General features: G+C 39.5%; 1 protein-coding gene and 1 non-coding gene across 6 annotated transcripts in view; both read left to right on the top strand.

The window, feature by feature from the left end:
• UBAP2 (ubiquitin associated protein 2) overlaps nucleotides 1–26,456 on the top strand; it is a 121,036-nt gene that overhangs the window by 79,537 nt on the left and 15,043 nt on the right. For all 5 annotated transcript variants that reach the window (XM_059924588.1, XM_059924589.1, XM_059924590.1 and 2 more), the window contains exons 11-18: nucleotides 1,186–1,251; nucleotides 6,035–6,087; nucleotides 9,210–9,277; nucleotides 11,501–11,690; nucleotides 15,835–16,048; nucleotides 19,048–19,325; nucleotides 21,116–21,285; nucleotides 25,154–25,367. In XM_059924588.1, the coding sequence (XP_059780571.1) occupies nucleotides 1,186–1,251; nucleotides 6,035–6,087; nucleotides 9,210–9,277; nucleotides 11,501–11,690; nucleotides 15,835–16,048; nucleotides 19,048–19,325; nucleotides 21,116–21,285; nucleotides 25,154–25,367 (1,253 nt within the window). The remainder of the gene's footprint in view (nucleotides 1–1,185; nucleotides 1,252–6,034; nucleotides 6,088–9,209; nucleotides 9,278–11,500; nucleotides 11,691–15,834; nucleotides 16,049–19,047; nucleotides 19,326–21,115; nucleotides 21,286–25,153; nucleotides 25,368–26,456) is intronic.
• Nucleotides 11,811–11,891, top strand: LOC132368296 (small nucleolar RNA SNORD121A). The gene has a single exon (XR_009504034.1). It is a non-coding gene; the product is annotated as a small nucleolar RNA SNORD121A (small nucleolar RNA).

Raw genomic sequence — 26,456 nt, forward strand, 5'->3', positions numbered from 1 at the left:
ATCTATGTCAGTTTTTTTGCTATTATATTTTACTGGAATTATGTGAGATGTAAGCATAGGGGGAGACTGGGTGAAGGGTAACTTCTTGTGAATGTATAATTATTTCAAAATAAAAAGTTAATGAAAAATGAGCAAATGATTTGAACAGATGCTTCACAAAGGAAGATATATGGATGGCAATAAGCACACAAAAATGTCCTAATCATCATTGGTCATTGGGGAAATACAAATTAAAACCACAGTAGGCTACCACCTTTCATCCATTAAAATAGCTTTAAAAGAAAACTGACAGTTCCAAGTGTTAGTGAAGGTGACGGAGTAACTCGAACCCCTACGTTCCTGGTGTGAAAGCATACATATACTATACAGTCTTACAATGCCAACCCTAGGTTTTTACTGAAGAGGAATGAAAACACCCACACAAAGACCTGCATGTGATGTTTATAGTGGCTTTATTTATAACCGCCACTGATTTTTAAATCAGATGTTTGAAACAGGATATTGAATTAGTCCATTAACTGCTATTTTTCTTTTTTCATATTCCTCCATCTCTTCTTCCTTCTCCTTTTGTCTTTTATCTCTTCCCTCTCATTCCTCTTATTTTCATATAGAGTAGCAGAATGTGTTCGATGCAAAATACAGTTAAAAGATGTCATCTGATGGAGTGCTGGCTATTTCTCTAGAGGCCTCACAGAATGGTATTGTCTTGTTGATAACACAGAGTTCTGAGTCTAGCCCACAGCCTCATAGGCTCAGAAACTTGACTTTTGACAGGATAATAATCAAATCCATTCCCTAGAGTCAGACTCAAACATTACCCAAAATAGAAAGACTGAAGGATAGTCAAAATGCTAATTTATAAATTTACTAAAAACATACCTTTTAAACAGATTGGAATGTTTTCTTTGACAAGTGGGAAGGGAACTTGGTGAACATGGGAATGAGAACAAGCATAATTGATGCAAATTGAATGCTCAAGATCTGTCTGGCTGTTAAGATTCATAGTTGGACCACAGCAGTCTGTCATAGCATGGATTGCAGTAAGTTTCTTTTTCCTTGGACACACAGCATATACTTAGTTTGATGCTTTCCCTCCTTCGTTTAATTTGCTGACCAATTTCTCTTCTGATGAATACCTTAATTGTTGTGATATGTTAAAACCTTCCATTTTACATTGATCCACAGAACTGGCATCAAATGCTCAAAATGTAGCTCAGAATCTGCCAAACAAAAATTCTTTTGGACTCAAAGGTATGATTTTTTTTTTTTTAATTTCTTAGTTAAGAATCTGATAAAATGCTTAAAATATCTTCCATTTTTATCAAGGCTAGCTAATAAAATTTCATCAGATTAATGTTTGTAAACTATATTTTTACAGCTGCTTGATAAAATAATTACCAGCTTTTGATAATGGAAGTGTTTTTCACATTGGCCTTCAAGGTGACACAGATTTTTGCATCACTGCTGTCCTTTTTTCTACAACGCTGCCTTATATGTCCTTTTGATAGAGGGCTAACATCAAGTTAAACTGAACATAAAGCATACATCTCAAATTTATTGTTTTAAGCTAAAAATAAATTAATGTCTTTGAATTTTTCTCATATGTTTGATGTGAAGGTCTGTAGGTCTACAATGGGGGGCAAGGTCTTCCTGTAAAATTTTAATATTCCAAAATAAGATTAGGACCTGACTCTGTATTCTTCTGTATCTAATGTCATGTAGTTTTTAGAGTCTGTGTGTCTAGGGTGGGTCACTGCGACAGCTTGACCCTGGCTGCTGACACGGGACTTCCCCTCTGTTGCTTGACATAACACCTTACCATGTTGGACTTCTGCTTACAATTTCATACGTTGTCTTCTGCCTGCTTTTAAATGTACTCAAGGGGCTTCCCTGGTGGCGCAGTGGTTAAGAATCCACCTGTCAGTGCAGGGGACACGGGTTCGAGCCCTGGTCCGGGAAGATCCCACATGTCGCAGGGCAACTAAGCCCGTGCGTCACAACTACTGAGGCCACGCTCCCTAGAGCCCCTAGAGCTGCAACAAGAGAAGCCACCGCAATGAGAAGCCTGCGCACCGCAACGAAGAGTAGCTCTCGCTTGCTGCAACTAGAGAAAGCCCGCGCGCAGTAACGAAGACACAGTGCAGCCAAAAATAAATAAAATAAGTAAATTTAAATGTACTCAGCTTCTCATCCTCTTCTACATGTCTAAGTTCGCGTTTTAATTATTTTCATAATACTCCACTCTTAAGTGGTAGGCCAGTCTCTTTACATGTCATGTATAAGAATGTGTGTTTTAAATTAGTATCACTGAATTGTACACTTAAAAAATGATTACTGTAGTAAATTTTATAAGTATTTTGCCACAACTTACACATTTTTTGGGAAAAAAAGGATGTTCTAAACTTTAGGTTAATTTTAATATTTTGTTATTTTTTGTAATGCCTCATCATTGTTTCTCTCCCCTGGAATATCCCTTCTTTTTTTAAAAAAAAAAATATATATTTATTCATTCATTTATTTATTTGGCTGCACCAGGTCTTAGTTGCAGCATTCAGGCTCTTAGCTGAGGCATGTGGGATCTAGTTCTCTGACCAGGGCCTCCTGCATTGGGAGCGCAGAGTCTAACCACTGAACCACCAGGGAAGTCCCAAATATCCCTTCTTAAATATCTGTTCAGATATTTTCCAGCCTTCAAGGTTTTTGCTGTGATTCATCTTCCCCATAAAGTTTCTCTTAGCATTCTAGCTTTCCGTAACTTTTTCATCCTGTAAATTTCCAGTGTATTAATCAGATTCATGTAATTTATATATCATTCAGTAATATACTACCCTGATCACTCCCTAAATTTTTACTTGTCTTTTCAGTGAGATATGACTTTGATACCTAGCATCATGCTTTCTTTACATGTAGGCTTTTAACCCAGTATTAGTTGGTTGATGATTGATGATGAAAGGTTCCTAAGGAAAATTCATCATAAATTGTTTGCTGTTGTAATCTTAGTTGCTTTGAAGGTGAAAGTTTTATGAATGATTTTTGAGGCTTTTTCTATTTCTTGACTAGAGTGTTCCTAAATCTGGTTAGAATGAGCCTCAGCTTTTTATAGAATTTGCAGTCTTTAGAGTACTGTCTCCTATGATGAATTTGACAGCATGAACACAGGGTAAGTTGGATGGAGGCGGCACCAAGACCACTGTGTACCGGCCATCTTTGAAATTAGTCCACTTGTAAACTTTTAACACTATGCATGTACTTAAACAAAAGTCTGGAAGGAAATATATTAAAAGGTTGGAGAATATGTATTAGTACTTAAGAAAGGCACTAGTTAGTGCTTAAGAAAGGAAGATGATAGTGAAGTATAGGTGGATGGCTTGCCTTGGATTCATTTAGCTTTGCGTACAGTGTGCTAAGAGGCCTGTGCAGAGGTCTAGAGATGCAGGTTCCAGTACTGATTTCTGACTGGGACTAATTGCACCTTGTGTTTCTTCCCTTAAACTATTATGTCTTTCTGCTTTCGTTTATGAAAATATTTTAATTCAAAGAGATGTTTTGGGGGCACATAAATTGATAGTTGTTTTGTGACATTTCTGGAGAAATTATGGAAACCATTTAAAGATATGATAAATTAGCCAAAACAGAGGATTAGATTGTCAGTTCAAATATTGAAACCTGGGACTTCCCTGCTGGAACAGTGGTTAAGAATCCGCCTGCCAATGCAGGGGACACAGGTTCGAGCCCTAGTCTGGGAAGATCCCACATGCCGCGGAGCAACTAAGCCTGTGCGCCACAACTACTGAGCCTGTGCTCTAGAGTCCGCGAGCCACAACTGCTGAGCCTGCATGCCACAACTACTGAAGCCCGTGCGCCTAGAGTCCGTGCTCCGCAACAAGAGAAGCCACTGCAATGAGAAGCCCATGCACTGCAATGAAGAGTAGCCCCCGCTTGCCGCAACTAGAGAAAGCCCACGCACAGCAATGAAGACCCAATGCAGCCAAAAATAAATAAATAAATTTTTTCTAAAAAATATTGAAACCTTTATCTATCAAGCTTTACTGTTATTTCAAGGATACATGCAATTGAGAGGGACAGAAGAGCAGGGAGTTCTTCCCTGCAATGCATATTCCCTGTGATCCACAGTATAGGTGAAGTCTCTAAGTGGTGTGTGTAGGTTTCTCACACACCAGAGAATGTTTTCAGGTTTGAAACATCTCAGTTTTATAACCACAGAGTAGCATATCTTGGGTGGTATTTTACAAGGAGCCATGCTCCATAAATCCATAGATTCTACTTTTGTTTGCCATGATCAATCTTTTTTTTTTTTTAAACTTAGCAATTATTATTCTTTTTTTAATATATTTTTTATACATTATTTTATTTATTTATTTTTATTTTTGGCTGCATTGGGTCTTCGTTGCTGCACGCAGGCTTTCCCTAGCTGCAGCAAGCGGAGGCCACTGTTTGTTGTGGTGCGCGGGCTTCTCATTGCGGTGCCTTCTCTTGTTGCGGAGCACGGGCTCTCGGTGCACGGGCTTCAGTAGTTGTGGCCCATGGGCTCCAGAGCGCAGGTTCAGCAGTTGTGGCGCATGGGCTGTAGAGCACAGGCTCAGTAGTTGTGGTGCATGGGCTTAGTTGCTCCGCGGCATGTGGAGTCTTCCCGGACCGGGGCTCGAACCCATGTCCCCTGCATTAGCAGGCGGATTCCCAACCACTGCGCCACCAGGGAAGTCCTGCCATGATCAATCTTAAATTAGGGACATCCTATTGAAAGCATTCCATAGAAAAGGACTCTTTTCTTAGGTGACACCATCAGTTTAGTTATTAGGTTATTGACATGATTCCAAGGAAGTTAGATCTGTTCATCTGCCCTTTTCCTTCAGGGGTATGCCCTTCCTTTTCCCACACACAAACCTCATTGTAAGGCAGGTGCTCAACTTATTTCTTCCCATTGAAGGAACTGAAAACATTCACAATCCTACTTCCTGATGGTGGTTATAGTTAGTATCTTGGTGTGCTTCTTTTTAAAAGCATTTTATCTGGGTATGTGTTTGCACGTATGCTTTAAAATAATGGGAATATACTTATACAGGATCGCTGAGCACTAATGTCAGCATATCTAAGCTCATATGCTTTTCTTTAAAGCGTTTAATTGTTTTATGTATAAATGATTGTTCTGTAAGAACTGTTTGAGCACATTTTCTGTACCTGCTCATCAGGAGTTAATAGCCACAGACCTTATATGAATAGGACTAATATTTAGCTTTGCTGGAGACCTATTAGGAAACCATACAGTGGAACTAATATAAAAAGCATACTTCTCAGGTCTTTCCTGATGGCACGGTGGTTAAGAATCCGCCTGCCAATGCAGGGGACACGTGTTCGATCCCTGGTCCAGGAAGATCCCACATGCCGCGGAGCAACTTAACCCCGTGCGCCACAACTACTGAGCCTGCGCTCTAGAGCCCATGAGCCACAACTACTGAGCCCAGGCGCTCTAGGGCCCACGTGCTGCAACTACGGAGCCCGCATGCTCCACAGCAAGAGAAGCCACTGCAATGAGAAGAGTAGCCCCTGCTCACCACAACAAAGCCTGCGCACAGCAACGAAGACCCAGTACAGCCAAAAAAAAAAAGAAAAGCCTACTTCTCTAAATTTGATAATCCACCTGAAATGAGGGCCCAAAGCAGAGCTGCCTTACACTGAATTGTGTTCTCTTTTAAATAATATATATCATAAGGAACTCCTTGTTAAACATATTTATTTGTGCTGTGCCATACTTTCTTTCTTAAGGCAGACTTGCTTGGATATCATCCAAAAGCAATCTGAGACATTGCTTTTGAGTTTTTGTGGATAGTACTTAGCCAAGTTGCATTTGAAAACATGACTGATTTTCTTGAGATAGATTAAGAGCCTCATATTTCTTGGATTGTAAACTATATTGCTAATGATATATGTGATATATCTTGTGCCATACACAATAGAGAATCACTTGGAATCAGACATTATTTGACTTTGTGGTGTAAACTGTGATTGTCAACAGGGGCCTGGAAGAATTCTGTGGACGAGTGGACAACGGAAGACTGGACTGAAGATGTAAGTGTTTAGCACCAGATCTGACCATCTTTCTTTTGGATTCTGGTAGGGGCACATGTACTTTGAGGAAAGCTTGAGACACCTACGGCTGTTCTTGGCTCCCTTTCAGACTTCTGTGATTACCATGTTGTTTTTTTTAGCAGATGCTTCTCAGAAGGAAGTTGGTGTTTTCAGGTTTTTGAGAAACTTGATTTTAAAGCAACCGTTTAAAGATGACCAGGTGTTGGGACTTCCCTGGCGGTTCAGTGGTTAAGACTCTGTGCTTCCAATGCAGGGGGCACAGGTTCGATCCCTGGTCAGGGAACTAAGATCCCACATGCCACGTGGTGAGGCCAAAAAAAAAAAAAAAAAAAAAAAACAGGTGTTAAATAGGAGTGACATCATTTTTTCTCTATCTTTGTTTTATTTGGCCTGATAACTAGCTGATGCTATTATCCTGGCCTGTGAATGATACTTCCTCTTTATAACCTTTTTATTAAAGGAGACAGTCTATGTTTTGGGTTTATAGTTGAAATTAACCTGAATAAATCATTCTGGTTCTAGGCCCAACCAATTCCCTTTTCAACTAGACTGGCTCTTTTTGTATTCATTTATTCCACAGACATTTTTGAATATACTGTACTAGCTTCTGGGTAGTGTTGATCTCTAGGTTCTGTGTGCAGCATAAGATATCTTAACCATTCTTCTGTTTCACTCTTAAGGCCCAGAACAAAAGTATGTAAATGTTAGAGAGTTACAGCTGACATTGGAAGGGAGAGAATAAAGGGTTTACAAGTATTGACCTTCAAAATTGCATAAAGTGACCCAGACTTTGAGAGTTTATTTTTCTTTTCGAGATTATTCCCCCTCTCCCCATTTTGTACTCACAAACATTTTTTAAAAAGAAACAAAACTGCACTTGTGCTTTCTTTCTTTTTAGCACTATTTTATCTGACTTGTTAGGGAATGAGCGGGGCAGGTAGGGTATGAAAAAGAAAGATATGCTCATTTGATTGGAATTTTGGAAATTTAGGGTTTTTAATTTTCTTCTCTCACATACTAACCATAAGTCCTTGGGGTATGATGTCAGTGGGCTCTCTGTTACCTGTAATCTGAGGAGACTGAACTAGATGGGTGGCTATTAGAATCAGTGGAGGGATGGTACCAGTGATGATAAGAAGTGAGAATGAGCAGCCTGTGGACACCATACCTTATTTCAAACAGAGCTGTCCTACTTTTAAATGTTTTGTGTTACTAGAATTTTTGCTAAGGGTTTGTTGGGAGAAAAAAAAAGGTTTCCAGAGCTAAAAGCTTTATATCTCCTTGCCTGTTGTCTGGGTCAGTAGGCAGGTTAGAAAGTCAACAGGCTGTCAGAGGGCAGATGACCCACATTCAAATTCTAGCTGGGTTGACCTGTTGACCTCGGATGAGGCATCTTTCCTTTCTGAGCCTCCTATTTTTCATCCCTAAAACAAATATCATAATAACTGTCATGCCTAACTGATGGGATTTTTCTGTGCTTCAGATGAGGTCTTATGATGTAAGTCTGCTAACAAGCAGTTCAAATGTACACACATATAGGCGGTAATATTCTGCTGTATGGACCATATTGAATCACAATATAATTACTGAAAAGAATTACAATAGGGAATTTGGGCATCTTCTTTTCTCAGGAAATATCAAAATTACTTCAAAGTTTTCTGACATATACAAAGTAATGGTGATTGAAAGGTGAGTAATCTAAAATGCAAATCCTAAATTCCTTCTAGAGCTTAGGAGAAGAAAACTGCGATTTTCTGTACTCTACCGGGTTAGATAGGATTTCAGTGATAAATGTAGTTCTCCTTTTCCTTGAACTTACTATTTTCAAGGCTTTAGATCTACTCTATTGTTACTTTTAATAGAATTACTCCTTAATTGCTTCTCTCTTTGTCTTAATTTGTAAGATTCTTTAAGGCAAAAATGGATTCCTTAGAGTTCTTAAGATACTACCTTGGATTAGGGTGCAACATAGCATAAGCCTTTCTTGTTGAAACAGTATAATCAATTCAGCACTTTTTGTTTTTACGGAGAATGAACATCTATTGTCTGCTCTGCCCCTGCCTTAACATCAGTGTCTTAGGAAGTCTGATTTTATGCCGGGTTTCAGAGTTCTGAGACATTTAGTGTTGTTAAGAATTACAGTAGTCTTCAAATAGCATTTTCATTAATTTTTCACATTATGTTATTAGATCAACAATATCAGCCTTTAAAAGCCCATGCCCCACTTTGAAAACATAAAAAGAGCCTGCCTTTCAACAATGTCAGTTGAGGTTTCAAGAAATTTTATCCTGTGTGCCTTAAAAGTACCTTAAAACAATATGCGTGAATCTCAAAACAGTTATGTTGAGTCAAAAAAGTCAGACAAAAAGGACTGCATGTTTAAAAATTCCACTTAAAATTCTGGAAAATACAGCCTAATCTGTAGTGACAGAAAACACATCGGTGGTTGCCTGGGGACAAAAGTGAGTGCTCGAGGAATTGATTACACAGGGACAGGAGCAAACTTTTAGGGTAATAGATACATTCATTGTCTTGATTTGGTGATGGTCTAACGGAATATACATATGACACAACTCATTCAGTTATTCGGTTTGAATATTCGCAGTTTATTGTATGTGTTACACCTGAATAAAATTATTTTGATAAAAACAGTAAGGAAATCTATGACTAGTAAACCTATTACTAATAAAATACTTAAAACCATCTGTGTTTGGGGAAAGAGAACGTCAATTATTTTGCCTTTTCAAACTTTCCTACTCCTTTTTGGTGTTTATAGTAACATTAGTGGTGGTTTTTATTGGTGTTCTCATTTTATATAATGTGAAGTAGGATAGTGAAATGGGGACTTGAACTATGGCACAAGGGTCTGGCTTTACTACTTCACTTTCTTGTTTCTCTGATGTGGAATTATCAATCTAAATTTATCTTCACCATAAGAAAATTATGTGCCATGATCACTTGTATATTTCTTTTCCTTTGACCACTTTTTGGGTGAACTAGAATAAGAGTCCCAGTGACTAAAAATTGTCAGGAATTTGATACATTTTGATTAAAATAAAGATTAAAATAAGATTAAAATATTTTTAATCCTTTCATTACAGCTTTCTGAAACAAAGGTCTTCACTTCCTCATCTGTTCCAGCAGAGCATCATGTCACACCTGGGCAAAGGTAAACGCTTTCCCCCACCTTCTGTTTTTTATTCAAAGCATAATTGAAACTTCTTGCCTCAGGAGAGTTGTTTTCTTCCTCAGATGTCTTTCTATTTTTTACCCTTTTCTTGACTCTCTTTCTGTTTTTTCTCTTTTTTGTGTAAGACTTTTATTTTATCCCTAACTTACTTGGTGAGCTGACAGAGCCTCCATCATTTCCTAATTTGTTATGATCACTGATGAATTAAAATAGCAATTATGTTTGTGTTAGAATTTGTGACAGAGATAATGTTAAATCTATTTAGTGGTTCTTTTTTTACTTTTGTAAGCATACTGTTTTTGACAGATAAACTTAACAGAACTATCCTTTGGTTTCTTCATATAATACCATTTATTTAGATCTTCTCAGGGTAGTACAAACTTCTCATTTTATATGGGTTCTACTAGTTTTAATCTACTAATTTCGTAGATTACAGAAAGGGAAGGAGCTTTTGGGGTAATAGAAACATTGTTAGAATGTGTGCAAAATTGAATTATTGAAAAGCATTTATTTGCATCCTAGTGTTTACAATAACTCTAAAAATCTTTTACTATGGTTTCAAAATGCAGTGATCTAGAAGGATGAGAGCCTTGATATATATGACATCTGAGCATTGAAGACAGTTTTGAACCCAACATGCTCAATCTCTTGCTAAATGTGATGGTTATAAGACTTCATTATAGGGAAATAAAAATGATCAAAGGTTATGTCTTGCAATATATTTTGTGAATTGCTCAGAATTTCTCCTTAAACGGATATAACTTCTGCATTGTATTTAATACTCAATGAATTTGATAGGATCATTTTCATTTAAAAAATAAGAAGTGGACCTTTTCAATGGTTATTTTTCAGAAGACAGTGCTGGACTGTTTTTCATGCATATATCTTATCAATCTTTTGGAATCGAACTTGGTTCTAGTTTTTTTAGTAATGGAACTTTTAAGATGGGTCATATGTAATATAACCACCATGGATTTGTATCCCTAGAATTAGGCTGTCATAAGTTAGAACATTACCTTGGGGTCCAAAATACTAGATCCCATAACTTCAATCCGGTTATGGGAACATGAGAGTTGGTAGTGTATAAGGAGGAAAACTTAGGCCTAGGAACTTTGCTATATATCACAAGTGAGTTTTGAATTATTTGACCTTCCAGAATCTGCCTCACTGGCATGGTGAGAGTTTCCGTTAGGAGAACTGCCTGGGAACTGGCCTTTAAAAAGATTTAATGGAGCAAATTATCATGTTAGGTCATCCTGTGGAGAAATTAGTGGCTCATTTCCATGTCAAGTAGTATATTATTTGGAAGATCATTTCTTCCTCATGCTTTCAGGTTGTAAGACCATGATTCTCAAATTTGAATCTCTGTCTTTCTGGGGACATTATAAGAATTCTAGTTAACAGAGTATTTGTTAATATATTGTGCATTTTTTCCTAAATATTTAAGAGAGAAATTATATGAGATTTATATAAATGTAAATGTATTATTGGATAGAATGCAGAACTTATAGGAATATTTATGATAAATGTCAGACTGCTTCAGTGGTCTAGTACGGCTTTGGTCCTCATTCCTCAAAAATATGGATTCACTCTCCTTTAGGAAAGTTTAAGAGAGACTGGTTTCAAGTGATAAAGGTAGCCAAATATTCTAAAGGAAACAAGCCAAACTTGAGAGAACTGTTTAAGTGTACTCAGTTGCTCCAGGTTTTCAAATCGGTTGTCATCGTGCCATTTCTGTGGAAACATCTTTTTTTTTTTTTTTTTCACACACACACACACTGTATTTTATTTTTACAAGAGATAAATAGACTGACACCAAGCATTGTACATGTACTGGACTGAATGTCAATATTATGACATAGTATGAGTGTGTTTCATGTTTGGTAATTGCAATCATTGTTGCTTTTGTTGTGGTGATCCGTGATCTGTGGAAACATCTTAATGCACCTTTTCGTTTCTCTTCTCTGCAAAGCCCTGTTTCAGTCTCTGTGGCTTGGTATGCCTTTTTGGGGAGGAGGGGTGTGCAGCGGATGATTGATTCCCTGCTTTTGGCTCCCTTAAACTCCAGTTTCCAAAGGTTTTTGTCACTGGGATTATTTTTAGCATGAACTTATTACTTTATATTGATTTACTTCTCAAATTCATTTTTTTGATGAGATTTGCTTATGACTCAATTCTTCATTTGCTTTTTTGTCTGCTTAGTGTTGATCTGGTAGCCTTGCTCCAGAAACCTGTTCCTCACAGTCAAGCCTCAGAAGTCAACTCCTTTGAAACTTCCCAACAGCAGGGCTTTGGCCAAGCCCTTGTCTTCACAAATTCTCAGCACAGCAATCAGATGGCACAGGGCACTGGCATCTCCACTGCCGTCAATCCCTACCCGCCTCAGAGTCTGGTAACTCACTTTTATTTCAGTGTGGGATTTTAAGGAATGTACGCATGAACAAATGTATTCTAGAATGACACATGCCTTATGACTATTTTTTACATATAAAAATTTCTGTACTAGATCTCAGTCCAGAGAACAATGATGTGATCATTTCCAAGCACATATCTGATGATGCCATGTGGAATTCAACTACTGAGTTTTCTGGATGAAGATAAAAATACTTATTTATGATTAGTTGAATTATGAATTAGTTTAGTCATAATCATTTAGTTAGGCATCCTTCTTACTAATGATTTTTTTTCTTGGATTTTGTTTCAAAGTCTGTCTCTATACTTAAGATGTTAAATTTTCATTTGTTTTCCAGTTTACTTAAATGCTAATGTTTGTGAGTATTGGCTTGCTAATATGCAAGAACAGTTCTTTCTGGGTCTGCCTAGGTTCTTACATTTTTTGCATTTTATTTGTTATTCCAAAAAATTATGTGGTAGAGGCCCTTAAAAATTTGAATGAGGGGCTTCCCTGGTGGCGCAGTGGTTGAGAATCTGCCTGCTAATGCAGGGGACACGGATTCGAGCCCTGGTCTGGGAGGATCCCGCGTGCCGCGGAGCAACTAGGCCCGTGAGCCACAACTACTGAGCCTGCGCGTCTGGAGCCTGTGCTCCGCAACAAGAGAGGCCGCGATAGTGAGAGGCCCGCGCACCGCGATGAAGAGTGGCCCCCGCTTGCCGCAACTAGAGAAAGCCCTAGCACAGAAATGAAGACCCAACATAGCAATCAATTAATCAATTAATCAATCAATCGATAAATCTTTAAAAAAAATTTGAATGAGTTTTCAATGAAACAATGACATCTGTTGCTGCATATATGACTCTGGCTCCCATAAGAATTAAACTCCCATCAGAAAGAAGTTTAGGAACCTTTAGTGAAGCATATGAAGATAGGTGATGGGAATAAAAGAGCATAGAACGTGAAAGAATGTAGCTACAGAATGGTGAACTCAAGTTCCTATCCAAGTGTTGGCAGTTCTGAGTTGGCAGAGGGGAGGTTGGAAGGACTATAAACACAGATCCACAACTTTCCCTAGTGACAATTACTTTGGTTCATTCTTTGCTGTGTTTTACCTGAAATCTACAGTTGAGAAATGGAATTTCTTATGAATACGATATATGATAATCACCCTCTCCCACTTGACTCAAAATCCTTTGCTGTTCCCTAAAAAAGTGGAGAATTGAATAGGTAAACTTTTCATTGCTGTCTTCTACTCTACATAGTCATGTGATGTCAAGTATAACTGGCTTGGGAACTTGACATTTTTAGTGCCATTGTTGATAGTGTTTGAGAGGGTATCAGTGCTTGAAGTCGGTCGGACAGACCCAAGGCAGGGTGCTGTCTCTGTTTTGAGAGGGCCCAGTAATACCCCTAAGTTTGATTGAGCCATCCAATTCCTTTCCTCCATCTGCCACTGGTATACTGATGTGATGTCCTTGCTGACTTGCTGGAATCATAGGCCACTGAGAGCGTAGATAAGACGTTAGTTGAGTTTCCGTTTTTGTTTCTGTTTCTTACAGCATCCCTCAGGTATGTTGCTTTTTGTTGTGGACAACGTCTTGAGAAACTGGAGTAAGAATTGTTTGTTAAGCATATTAGAGCAGTGGTTCTCAACCCTACTATACTTTTTTTTTTAATATTTATTTTTATTTATTTATTTATTTGGCTGCATTGGGTCTTAGCTGCGGCACGCGGGATCTTCATTGCGGCATGAGGCATCTTTCGTTGAGGCACACGGGCTTCTCTCTAGTTGTGGCATGTGGGCTCTAGAGCGCGCGGGCTTAGTTGCCCCATGGCATGTGGGATCTTAGTTCCCCAACCAGGAACTAAGCGTCCCCTGCATTGGAAGGCGGATTCTTATACCACTGGACTACCAGGGAAGTTCCAACCCTACTATACTTTTATAATCATTGGAAAACTTTAGTTAATAACATTAATAATGATAATAATAATAAAATTATACCAGATTCTACACAAGACCAGTCAGAATCTTTGGGCTTGGGAGTTGGGCACTTGTGTGCGCTTATGTATATGTGAGTGCATGTGCACAAGTGTACCAATAGACACATTTGTAAACTGTCCCCCATTGATTGAAGTGCGTAGGTGGAGTTAAAGTCCTGTGCTAAGTGTTACCTAAAGCAAGGTGCTAGTCATTGATGTAGTGATGTCATCGTGTTGTGAAACACACAGAGTGCGTTAAGATTAAATGCTGAAACAGGATAGAGATTAGGTAAGAAAAGAGAGAAAGAATAGAAGCATCATCCAAGAAGCCTTTATTGAACAAGTAGGCTTGAGCTGGGTTTTGGTGGATTTATAGCAACATAAGAGTAGTGTAGCGGGCAGCATGAGCACAGAATCAGGAGTAGTGATAAGTAATGTTAGCACAACTGTTCTAATAGAAGCAGATTCTGTGTTTGACGTGCAGTAATTGCCGACAACCTAAAGTTTTGGAGAATTTGGATATCTTTAGAACAACTGGGATAGATAGTCCATGCCTTTGGAAATTGATAGCAGAAATAATTCAGCTTTCTAGATCTGACCTCTTGATGGAATGCAAATCATTTCTATTTTTAACCTTTAAGATGGTTATGGAAAGGTTTTTTAAAAAAATTTTTTAATGTTTGCTTGTTTATTTATTTATTTATTTATTGACCACACTACACGGCATGTGGGATCTTAGTTCCCCAACCAGGGATCGAACGTGTGCCCCCCTGCAGTGGAAGTGTGGAATCTTAACCACTGGAACGCCAGGGAAGTCCCTGGAAATATTTTTTTTAAATTTTTATTGATTGATTGATTGATTGATTGATTGCTGTGTTGGGTCTTTGTTTCTGTGCAAGGGCTTTCCCCAGTTGCGGCAAGCGGGGGCCACTCCTCATTGTGGTGCGCGGGCCTCTCACTATCGCGGCCTCTCTTGTTGCGGAGCACAGGCTCCAGACGCGCAGGCTCAGTAGTTGTGGCGCACGGGCTTAGTCGCTCCGTGGCATGTGGGATCTTCCCAGACCAGGGCTCGAACCCATGTCCCCTGCACTGGCAGGCAGACTCTCAACCACTGTGCTACCAGGGAAGCCCCGAAAGTTATTTTTGACAAAGGACTTACCTTTCCAGAAACTGAATGATCGTGATAAGTAAAAATGCAGTTGATCTGCCACTGTATGTTGTCTAGTCATAGGCTTTCATTATCATTGGGAGCATATTTGGTGTAGTTAGTCATCTAAACACCTTGAAATAAACACAGCAGTGTCCAGGGAATCTGCTCAATACAGAGATACCATCTGTTTAATTCATATCTGATTTTGGACGAACTTTTTAGGTAAGTACTGCGACCTGCATCTAATCTTGCAGGATGACCTGATGGCTGATCTCTCTGTGGCTAAACCTATTAAAAACATAAAAAAGTTAAAGACTGTATTTTGTTTTTCAGGCTTGTCTCTGTCATTTTATTCATGGTATTTCTCTTTACTTTAAAAAAAGTAGTATTGTGTTTGTGAACTTGTGACATCACTTTTTAAATAAAAATCAATTTCTTAAAATCTAGGGAAAATATCCCCCTTCCCTCTAACCTCTTTTTTTAAAAAAATTATTTATTTATTTATTTATTTATTTTTGGCTGCGTTGGGTCTTCGTTGCTGCGCACAGGCTTTCTCTAGTAGCGGCGAGTGGGGGTTACTCTTCGTTGCGGTGCGTGGCCTTTTCTTGTTGCGGTGCACGGGCTCTAGGTGCACGGGCTTCAGTAGTTGTGGCACGTGGGCTCAGTAGTTGTGGCTCACAGGCTTAGTTGCTCCACAGCATGTGGGATATTCCCGGACCAGGGATTGAACCTGTGTCCCCTGCATTGGCAGGCGGATTCTTAACCACTGCGCCACCAGGGAAGCCCCCCTCTAACCTCTGATATCAGAATCAGGAAGGACTGTTGGATTATGTAGTCAGATCTTGTTGCATAGTAATGTTTTCATGTAGTATTTACTCAGATGATTCTTAGTAATTCAGAATATTTTAGGTTATAATTTTTAAAATCCTTGTGAAAATACATGGCGTGTTTTAGAGCCTGTTGTAGAAATTCTGTATTGCTGAGGACTTTTGCTTTTCTTTCCCTTTAAAGTCATCCGTCCTTGGTTCAGGATTTGGAGAGCTTGCACCTTCCAAAGTGGCAAACATCACCAGCTCCCAGATTTTGGACCAGTTGGAAGCTCCGAGTTTGGGCCAGTTTACCACCACCCCAAGTTCACAGCAGAATAATACAAGTCCTCCCACAACCGCTTCTTCTTGGGACCTCAAGCCCTCAGCATCCCAGTCCTCAGTCCTTAGTCATTTTGGTAAGTGTGCATTTTGGTAAGTGTGGTGGTTTGCCCCTAGTGAGGACATGCCGAACCTTAGCAGAGCAGGTTGACTTTTGGACACTAATGTGGATTTGACCAGACGTATTTCTTTTTTAGTAGACCTTCTGCAGAGTTGCTGAGTTAAATCAGTCAGCTTGGCATTGTATAAATACCTGCATTTATTTGTTAATATTAGTAGTAGTAGTAAGTACATACCTTGAAGAGATGTGCAAAAGCATGGGAATAGTCATGCAAATATAAGGAAACAACACTTTGAATAAATGCCTAGACAGATTTTTTGAGCTTTATTAGAATAAGAAGGTGGAATGTGGACAACACTTTAAATCACATCCTCTGGTTGCTTTCTGATTCTAACACATGCGTGTATCCACCATGATTTGGTCCAGCCTTAATGTCTGTGGTTTATAATTTAAAGGCATCATGTGTAAGTTGGATGTTTTCTAAGCTGTACTCCCATAGACTTTGTGACATTAAACCACCATTTCCGACCAAAACACATACGCCACAATAGCAGGCGGTTACTTTAACCATGGGTCAGCTGTCTGGTTTATGTTTAGGGTGTATTGAGAGACATGGAAGCACATTTCTCTGCTGAATGAAATGGTTTACTGTTATGGAAGTACCTGAGACTACTCTAGGTTTGAAGTCATGTCTACCAAGAAATTCACTAAAGATTCAGTGCCCAAGGTTTTTACTGGGGGACTGGTTACATGGGCACCCTCTACCTAGTACAAACCAAAATTGTAGAATCCCAGAAGGAAAGCAAGTATTCAACATAAACCAAATTGTACAAATAATTGAGGCGTAGAGAATCCCTTTTATCAGTAAGAGTGTAGGCATCCTTTGTCTAGAACATACCAAAATTCCCTGTTCCCAGACAGAAGCTGAGAGCCCATCTGCAAGCTGGCATTTCTGATGGCAGCTATAGGCCTCTTATGTATGTTAACTTTTTTCTGCACACTTAACAGATAAGTGGTGTGAGTTTTTAGATTTGAGCGTGCTATTCCGGTATTCTTTAAAGTCCTGTCTTCTTTGTACATGCCTCTAATATCAAGCCAAAAATAGATTCATCTATGATGGAAATATACTAAGTCATGGGATGGCAAACCTTCAACTGGATTTGCCACCTGTTTGTGTAAGTACACTTTTATAGGAACACAGCCACAGCCATTCATTTATGTTTTTCCTATAACTACTTTGAATCTACAAAGGCGGAGTTGAGAATTTGATAACAGATGGCCTTCAGAACCTAAAATATTTACTGTCTGGTCCTTTACAGAAAAGGATCGCCAACCTCTATCCTATATGACAGAGGTAGCATTTCAACTCAGTGGTGGAAAGATGGTTTATTTCTGTTTGGTAACTGGCTGGAAAATGAAGTTGGATCCCTAACTCCCACTCTTCAGCAAAGTGCCAAATGAGTGAAATACCCAAACATACATAATGAATCTAGAACAATAATAGAGAAAAACATGGGAAGATTTTGATATACTCTGTGTGAGGTAGACCTTTCTAGGTATGATAGGAAACACCATAACCAAATGAAAAGGGAGACAGCCTATGGAAAAAAAATTTGTATCATAGGCAAAGGGCTAACTTCCTTAATATAAAAACTAACCAAAAATCAAGGAGACCAACAACGAAGTAAAAAAAATGGTCAAGAGAGGGTATGGACAGAGTTCATAGGCAAAGAAAACTTAAGTGTATGCAATGATTTTTAGCCAAACTTATATCATTTTTTTAAAAAATTTATTTATTTTTGGCTGTGTTGGGTCTTCATTGCTGTGCGCGGGTTTTCTCTAGTTGCGGTGAGTGGGGTCTGCTCTTTGTTGTGGTGCATGGGCTTCTCATTGCGGTGGCTTCTCTTGTTGTGGAGCACGGGTTCTAGGCACGCGGGCTCAGTAGTTGTGGCGCGCGGGCTTAGTTGTTCCGCGGCATGTGGGTTCTTCCTGGACCAGGGCTCGAACCCATGTCCCCTGCACTGGCAGGTGGATTCTTAACCACTGAGCTACCAGGGAAGTCCCGAAACTTATATCATTTTAATTTGTGTCTTTTCTGCCATTTTTCCACCAATCGAACTAGGAAGGATAAAAGTGTGGTTTTACAGTATGTTAAAAAGTTTGTGTTCTGTCTATGGATAGGAATTTTGAAGTGTTTGTCAAAATTTAAAATATAGTCACTCTTTGAACCAGCAATTGTATTTTAGCAATTGATCCTACAGATATACTTGCTCTTGACCAAAATGTCTTACGTAAAAAATATATTCATTGCAGCATTGTTTTTCCTAGCAAGAGATTGGAAAACCTAAAAGTTTATTAATATAGTACTGGTTTTAAAAATCAGTATCTATGTACGATGGATTACTTTGTAATCATAAAAATGAAGTAGCTCTTTATACATTAATGTGGAACAGTCTCTGAAAACTAAATGGTTTGCGAGGAAGCAAGATATATATGTGTGTGTGTGTGTGTGTGTGTGTGTCTCTATGTATATATACTGAAACAGTATATCTGAAGATATTCAAGAAACTGGGTACTGTGTCTGCTTCTGTGGATCAAATTTGGGGATGGGGTGGAAGGGTGATTTGTATTCATATCACATTCATATGTATTTTTGTACCTTTTAGATTTTGTAATATCACACGTTACTTACTGAAAAAAAATCAATAAAATAGTTTTCAGAAGTTAATACAAGATACCTATTCCCCACCCCATATGCTTTAGCATAAACTGAATCTCCTCTCTGCATAAGACATTAGCTACAAACCCATTCAGATGTTCTTTTCAATCTATCATATACCAGTTGTTAAACATTATAGACACACGCACACACCACGTTTGGGATTCAGCTAGAAGACGGTTGGGAGAAACTAGTGATGACAGCAACCCTTCAGCATCAGTGATGGTGGAAGAGGGAGCTGTGAGCTCATGTGCCTAAATGATTGATTGTTGCCCCCCACCCCCCCGCCTTCTTAGACTTCAAATCTCAGCCTGAGCCATCCCCTGTTCTTAGCCAGCTGAGCCAACGACAGCAGCAGCAGACTCAGGCAGTCACTGTTCCTCCTCCTGGGTTGGAGTCCTTTCCTTCCCAGGTGAAACTCCGAGAGTCAGCACCCAGAGACAGCAGTACCTCCACTGTGAACAAACTTCTGCAGCTTCCCAGCGTGACTGTCGAAAACATCGCCGTGTCTGCTCACCAGCCACAGCCTAAACACATCAAACTCCCTAAGCGGCGAATACCTCCAGCTTCTAAGGTGGGTCTTCCGTCGTGAAGTCACGGTCCCAAAGATGGACGTATTTTGACACTTAGTTCCTGTGGTAGTTTCAAGTACATAGTTTACTGCTTTATGAGGACTCGGTCATTTCTGAGCAACTGGGCTAATACAGAGGGAATGGGTTTGTGCTAAGAGACAGGGACTGTCCATTCAAATTACAGGTCTGGCTCAGGAAATCTGATGGTCTTGTGTATTTAACTCAGAGGACCTGCTGTTCTTACGTATTTAGCTGTGTTCTGTAGACAGAGGATGAGTGGTTCGTTGACCAGGTAATGCTTTCATTAGAGGCCCCTCTTCTTCACTCATACTTCACCACAATCCTACCCCCTCTCTTTGCTCAAAGAAGCAGTTGGTGGCACTGACCATTCTCCTGTTAACTTTTTTTTTTTTTTAATCAGTCACCAATTTTATACACATCACTGTATACATGTCAATCCCAATCGCCCAATTCAGCACACCACCATCCCCACCCCACCGCAGTTTCCCCCCTTGGTGTCCATACGTTTGTTCTCTACATCTGTGTCTCAACTTCTGCCCTGCAACCCGGTTCATCTGTACCATTTTTCTAGATTCCACATATATGCGTTAATATACGATATTTGTTTTTCTCTTGCTGACTTACTTCACTCTGTATGACAGTCTCTAGATCCATCCACGTCTCAACAAATGACTCAATTTCATTCCTTTTTATGGCTGAGTAATATTCCATTGTATATATGTACCACAACTTCTTTATCCATTCGTCTGTCGATGGGCATTTAGGTTGCTTCCATGACCTGGCTATTGTAAATAGTGCTGCAATGAACATTGGGGTGCATGTGTCTTTTTGAATTATAGTTTTCTCTGGGTATATGCCCAGTAGTGGGATTGCTGGGTCATATGGTAATTCTATTTTTAGTTCTTTAAGAAACCTCCATACTGTTCTCCATAGTGGCTGTATCAATTTACATTCCCACCAACAATGCAAGAGGGTTCCCTTTTCTCCACACCCTCTCCAGCATTTGTTGTTTGTAGATTTTCTGATGATGCCCATTCTAACTGGTGTGAGGTGATACCTCATTGTAGTTTTGATTTGCATTTCTCTAATAATTAGTGATGTGGAGCATCTTTTCATGTGCTTCGTGGCCATCTGTATGTCTTCTTAGGAGAAATGTCTATTTAGGTCTTCTGCCCATTTTTGGATTGGGTTGTTTGTTTCTTTAATATTGAGCTGCATGAGCTGTTTATATATTTTGGAGATTAATTCTTTGTCCGTTGATTCGTTTGCAAATATTTTCTCCCATTCTGAGAGTTGTCTTTTCGTCTTGTTTATGGTTTCCTTTGCTGTGCAAAAGCTTTGAAGTTTCATTAGGTCCCATTTGTTTATTTTTGCTTTTATTTCCATTACTCTAGGAGGTGGATCAAAAAAGATCTTGCTGTGATTTATGTCAAAGAGTGTTCTTCCTATGTTTTCCTCTAAGAGTTTTATAGTGTCCGGTCTTACATTTAGGTCTCTAATCCATTTTGAGTTTTTTTTTGTGTATGGTGTTAGGGAGTGTTCTAACTTCATTCTTTTACATAGAGCTGTTAACTTTTAAATTTTTCTTTGTTCCTTTCTCTCTCTTTAAAAAAAAAAATCATCTTCCTTTTTCCTTCCTTGCAGCCTTTCACTCCTTGTTCCTCAGGCCTGCCCACAGTGCCCTGGGAACCCAGTGCTTGTTAGCTTTGTAGGCCTTTGGGACTTGGAATCTCTGACCTCTGTTGCTGACATCATGGTTTTGCTTTTTCAGATCCCAGCTTCTGCAGTGGAAATGCCTGGTTCAGCAGATGTCACAGGATTAAATGTCCAGTTTGGCGCCTTGGAATTTGGATCAGAACCATCTCTCTCTGAATTTGGATCAGCTGCAAGCAGTGAAAATAGTAGCCAGATTCCCATTAGCTTGTATCGGAAATCTTTAAGGTATGCAACTTCCCACTTCTCTCTCCGGTTCTGACTGAATTAAGCCCTTTGCAAAGTAAAGCAAAATAGAGCCTAAGAAATCACCTGGTGGAGAAAAGACACCCTGTAGTGATGGGTTTGTGCCGTCATCACCAGTATCTAATTACAGAACATTTCTTCCATCACCCTAAAAAGAAATCCTGTGCCTGTTAGCAGTCACTCCCAATTTCCCCCCTCCCCCATCCCCTGGAAACCAGTAATCTGTCTCTGAATTTGCCTGTTCTGGACACTGCACATAACTAGAAAAATGCAATAAGTGGCCTTTTGTATCTGACTTCTTTCACTTAACAAGGGTCATCCATGTTATACTGTGTATGCATTTTGTTTCCAAATAATATTTCATTTTGCAGATACGTCACATTTTGTTTATTCATTCATTAGTTTATGGACATTTGGTTGCATCCACTCTTTGGCTATTATAAATCGTGCTGCTGTGAAAATTCAGTTAAAAATTTTGTGTGCTTTCATTTCTTTTGGATATATACCTAGGAATTGCTGGATCATATGGTAACTCTCATATTTAACCACTTGAGGAACTGTCAAACTTATCCCACAGAGGCTGCAGCATTTACATTCCTACCAGTAGTCTATGAGGGATGCAGTTTCTATACATCTTTGTCAACACTTATTTTCTTTCAGTGGAATATTTTATAAATAGAGAATCCCAGATTTTAGATTCTATTTCATTAAATATTTTACTTTCTAGAACCAAAATATGATAATTGCTTGAGTTCCCTTTTCTAAGGATGGATTCACAATATCTGGATTCCTTAAAGATTCTTAAGGATTCTTAAAGATGTCACCCTGCCTGTCAATTAAATTAGGTGGGTCTAATTTGGGAGGGGGGAGGGGTGGTTCTTTTGAATCTTCAGTTGCATCATTTAAATAATGCAGTAGTAACTGTGATTAAAAATCTTCCAACAAACAAAAGCACAGGACCAGATGGCTTCACAGGTGAATTCTATCAAACATTTAGAGAAGAGCTAACACCTAACCTTCTCAAACTTTTCCAAAATATAGCAGAGGGAGGGACACTCCCAAACTCATTCTATAAGGCCACCATCACCCTGATACCAAAACCAGACAAAGATGTCACAAAAAAAGAAAACTACAGACCAATATCACTGATGAACATAGCTGCAAAAATCCTCAACAAAATACCAGCAAACAGAATCCAATAGCACATTAAAAGGATCATACACCATGATCAGGTGGGGTTTATCCTAGGAATGCAAGGATTCTTCAGTATATGCAAATCAATCACTGTGATACACCATATTAACAAACTGAAGGATAAAAACCATATGATCGGGCTTCCCTGGTGGCGCAGTGGTTGGGGGTCTGCCTGCCAATGCAGGGGACACAGGTTCGGGCCCCAGTCTGGGAGGGTCCCCTTTGCCGCGGAGCGGCTGGGCCCATGAGCCACAGTTACTGAGCCTGCGCGTCTGGAGCCTGTGCTCCGCAACAAGAGAGGCCGCGATAGTGAGAGGCCCGCGCACCGCGATGAGGAGTGGCCCCCGCTTGCCGCAGCTGGAGAAGGCCCTCGCACAGAAACGAAGACCCAACGCACCCATAAATAATAAATAAATTAATTTAAAAAAAACCATATGATCATCTCAATAGATGCATAAAAAGCTTTTGACAAAATTCAACTCCCATTTATGATAAAAACTGTCCAGAAAGTGGGCATAGAGGCAACCTACCTCAACGTAATAAAGGCCATATATGACAAACCTACAGCCAACATCGTTCTCAATGGTGAAAAACTGAAACCATATCCTCTAAGATCAGGAACAAGACAAGGTTGCCCACTCTCACTGCTGTTATTCAACATAGTTTTGGAAGTTTTAGTCACAGCAGTCAGAGAAGAAAAATAAAAGGATTCCAAATCAGAAAAGAAGAAGTAAAACTGTCACTGTTTGCAGATGACATGATACTACACCTGAGAATCCTAAAGATGGCACCAGAAAACTACTAGAGCTAATCAATGAATTTGGTAAAGTAACAGGATACAAAATTAATGCACAGAAGTCTCTTGCATTCCTATACACTAACGATGAAAAATCTGGAAGAGAAATTAAGGAAACAACCCCATTTACCATTGCAACAAAAAGAATAAAATACCTAGGAATAAACCTTCCTGAGGAGACAAAAGACCTGTATGCAGAAAACTATAAGATAATGATGAAAGAAATTAAAGACGATATAAACAGATGGAGAGATATACCATGTTCTTGGATTAGAAGAATCAACATTGTGAAAATGACTATACTACCCAAAGCAATCTACAGATTCAGTGCAATCCCTATCAAGCTACCAGTGGCATTTTTCTTAGAACTAGAATAAAAAATTTTACAATGTTTATGGAAATGCAAAAGACCCTGAATAGCCAAAGCAATCTTTTTTTTTTTTTTTAAATAAATTTATTTATTTATTTTTGGCTGCATTGGGTCTTCGTTCCTGAGTGCGGGCTTTCTCTAGTTGCGATGAACGGGGGCTACTCTTCATTGCAATGCACAGGCTTCTCATTGCAGCGGCCTCTCCTGTCACAGAGCATGGGCTCTAGGCGTGCGGGCTTCAGTAGTTGTGGCATGTGGGCTCAGTAGTTGTGGCTCACAGGCTTTAGAGCGCAGGCTCAGTAGTTCTGGTGCACGGGCTTAGTTGCTCTGTGGCATGTGGGATCTTCCCAGACCAGGGCTCGAACCCATGTCCCCTTCATTGACAGGCGGATTCCCAACCACTGCGCCACCAGGGAAGCCCCCCAAAGCAATCTTGAGAAGGAAAAACGGAGCTGGAGGAATCAGGCTCCCTGACTTTAGACTATACTACAAATCTACAGTAATGAAGACAGTATGGTACTGGCACAAAAATAGAAATATAGATCAGTGGAACAGGGTAGAAAGCCCAGAGATAAACCCACGCACATATGGTCACCTTATCTTTGACAGAGGAGGCAAGAATATACAATGGAGAAAAGACAGCCCCTTCAATAAGTGGTGCTGGGAAAACTGGACAGCTACATGTAAAAGGATGAAATTAGAACACTCCCTAACACCATACACAAAAATAAACTCAAAATGGATTAAAGACCTAAATGTAAGGCCAGACACTATAAAACTCTTAGAGGAAAACATAGGCAGAACACTCGGACATAAATCACAGCAAGATCCTTTTTGACCCACCTCCTAGAGAAATGGAAATATAAACAAAAATAAACACATGGGACCTAATGAAACTTAAAAGCTTTTGCACAAGAAAGGAAACCATAAACAAGACGAAAAGACAACCCTCAGAATGGGAAAAAATATTCGCAAACGAAGCAACTGACAAAGGATTAATCTCCAAAATATACAAGCAGCTCATGCAGCTCAATGTCAAAAAAACAACCCAATCCAAAAATGGGTGGAAGACCTAAATAGACATTCCTCTAAAGAAGATATACAGATTGCCAACAAACACATGAACGGATGCTCAACATCACTAATCATTAGAGAAGTGCAAATCAAAACCACAATGAGGTATCACTTCACACTGATCAGAATGGCCATCATCAAAAAATCTACAAACGTTCTTCAGAACCGAGGGGCAGGACAGGAATAAAGACACAGATGTAGAGAATGGACTTGAGGACCCGGAGAGGGGCACAGGTAAGAAGCTGGGACGAAGTGAGAGAGTGGCATTGACATATATACATTACCAAGTATAAGTTTGTAGTTACAGGTATGTTTATTTAACTTAGAATATGACAATAAAGAGATGAAATCACTCTACTTCATGAAAACCTGTAAAGTGGCACAAATTTATGTCTCATGTCTTTTATTCTTTGTAGTGACTCTTTGAATACCTCCCTAGCAGTGACCGGTGCAGGGCAGAACTCCACTCACACAACTTCAGTCATTACCTCCTCCAGTCTGACAAGCTCATCGCTGAGCTCCACTAGTCCCGTAACAACGTCTTCCTCCTACGACCAGAGTTCTGTGCACGACAGGAGCGCATACCAAAGCTCTGTGAGTCCATCGGAGTCAGCTCCAGGAACCATCACGGTTAGTGGTGTTTCCGGTTTCTCCTCATAGGAAATCCTATTTGGAGCTCAGTGTGTAGTTGGCAAATCAAGCTTTTTGGCTACGATTTCCTTTTAGAAATGGCTAACCTTTTAAGTAGAATCCGTATAGTTTGTTGGATTTGCCATTAGTGGCCATCTCGTTTGAAACCTGTGTTTCAAGCACCCTTGCACAAGGACTGTGTGAATGGACCCAGACACTTGGTATAAGGATAGTGTAAGGATATATATACCCTGAGTTGTTCAGAGTGGCTTGGATGGGGTAGGCAGGGACTATAGTCTGTAATATTTCACTTTCCTGTAAGGCAAAGACATTCAAGCATTACAGCGAGAGCTACTTTAAAGAGTGGATGAGAACATGAAAATAATAAGAACAATTGAATTGGCATAGCAGAAATTTGGGTACGTTGTCTTTTCTTAGGTTTCCTTCTAAGATTCTGAGGAAATATTTATACGTATCAACTTAAGAGTTTTTTCCTCCCTTCCTTTTCCATCTTTCATGTTAGATGTTTTCCTCAAATGTCTGGTGATTCCAGGCCGCCCACTTGACACTAAAAGGTTAACTGCCTGTGGCGGTAGGTTGTTGGATGTGGGCTTTCATGAGGGACATTGTGGGTGGCCATTTCTCTAGGGGTGGGGAGTTCCTTCGTCAGCCCCTGTGGGCCTTTTCTGTTGAGTTTGTTTGGATTCTCCAGGGACTTTTCTTCTAGTCTCTTCCCTGTAGGGCCTATACCTGTCTCTTAGTGTCTTAAGAGCCTAGTGCAGATAGAAGGCTGCCGTTGGAATAATTTGTTTTGTCTGCATTGACTTAATCTGTGTTTTTTTTTAATAGTACTCCTTGCCGTGTGTTACCCTCTTGATGAAGTTTAGAGCCTGTGGGAGAAGGTGGAAGGGGGCATTCACCCTGCTGTACAGAGTTTAAAACATTTCTCCTATTTTTAGCCCTACCGCCACACCCACTTCCAAAGTTATGTGATATATATAAGTACTGAGTTGCTTGGTGTGGTTCTTTGATGTAAGTTGAGTGGTTTTCTGGTTTTCCCTACTAGTTGCTTATGATTTGGCTTTACTG

This window comes from Balaenoptera ricei, chromosome 6, assembly GCF_028023285.1.
Source record: "Balaenoptera ricei isolate mBalRic1 chromosome 6, mBalRic1.hap2, whole genome shotgun sequence".
Taxonomy (NCBI): domain Eukaryota; kingdom Metazoa; phylum Chordata; class Mammalia; order Artiodactyla; family Balaenopteridae; genus Balaenoptera; species Balaenoptera ricei.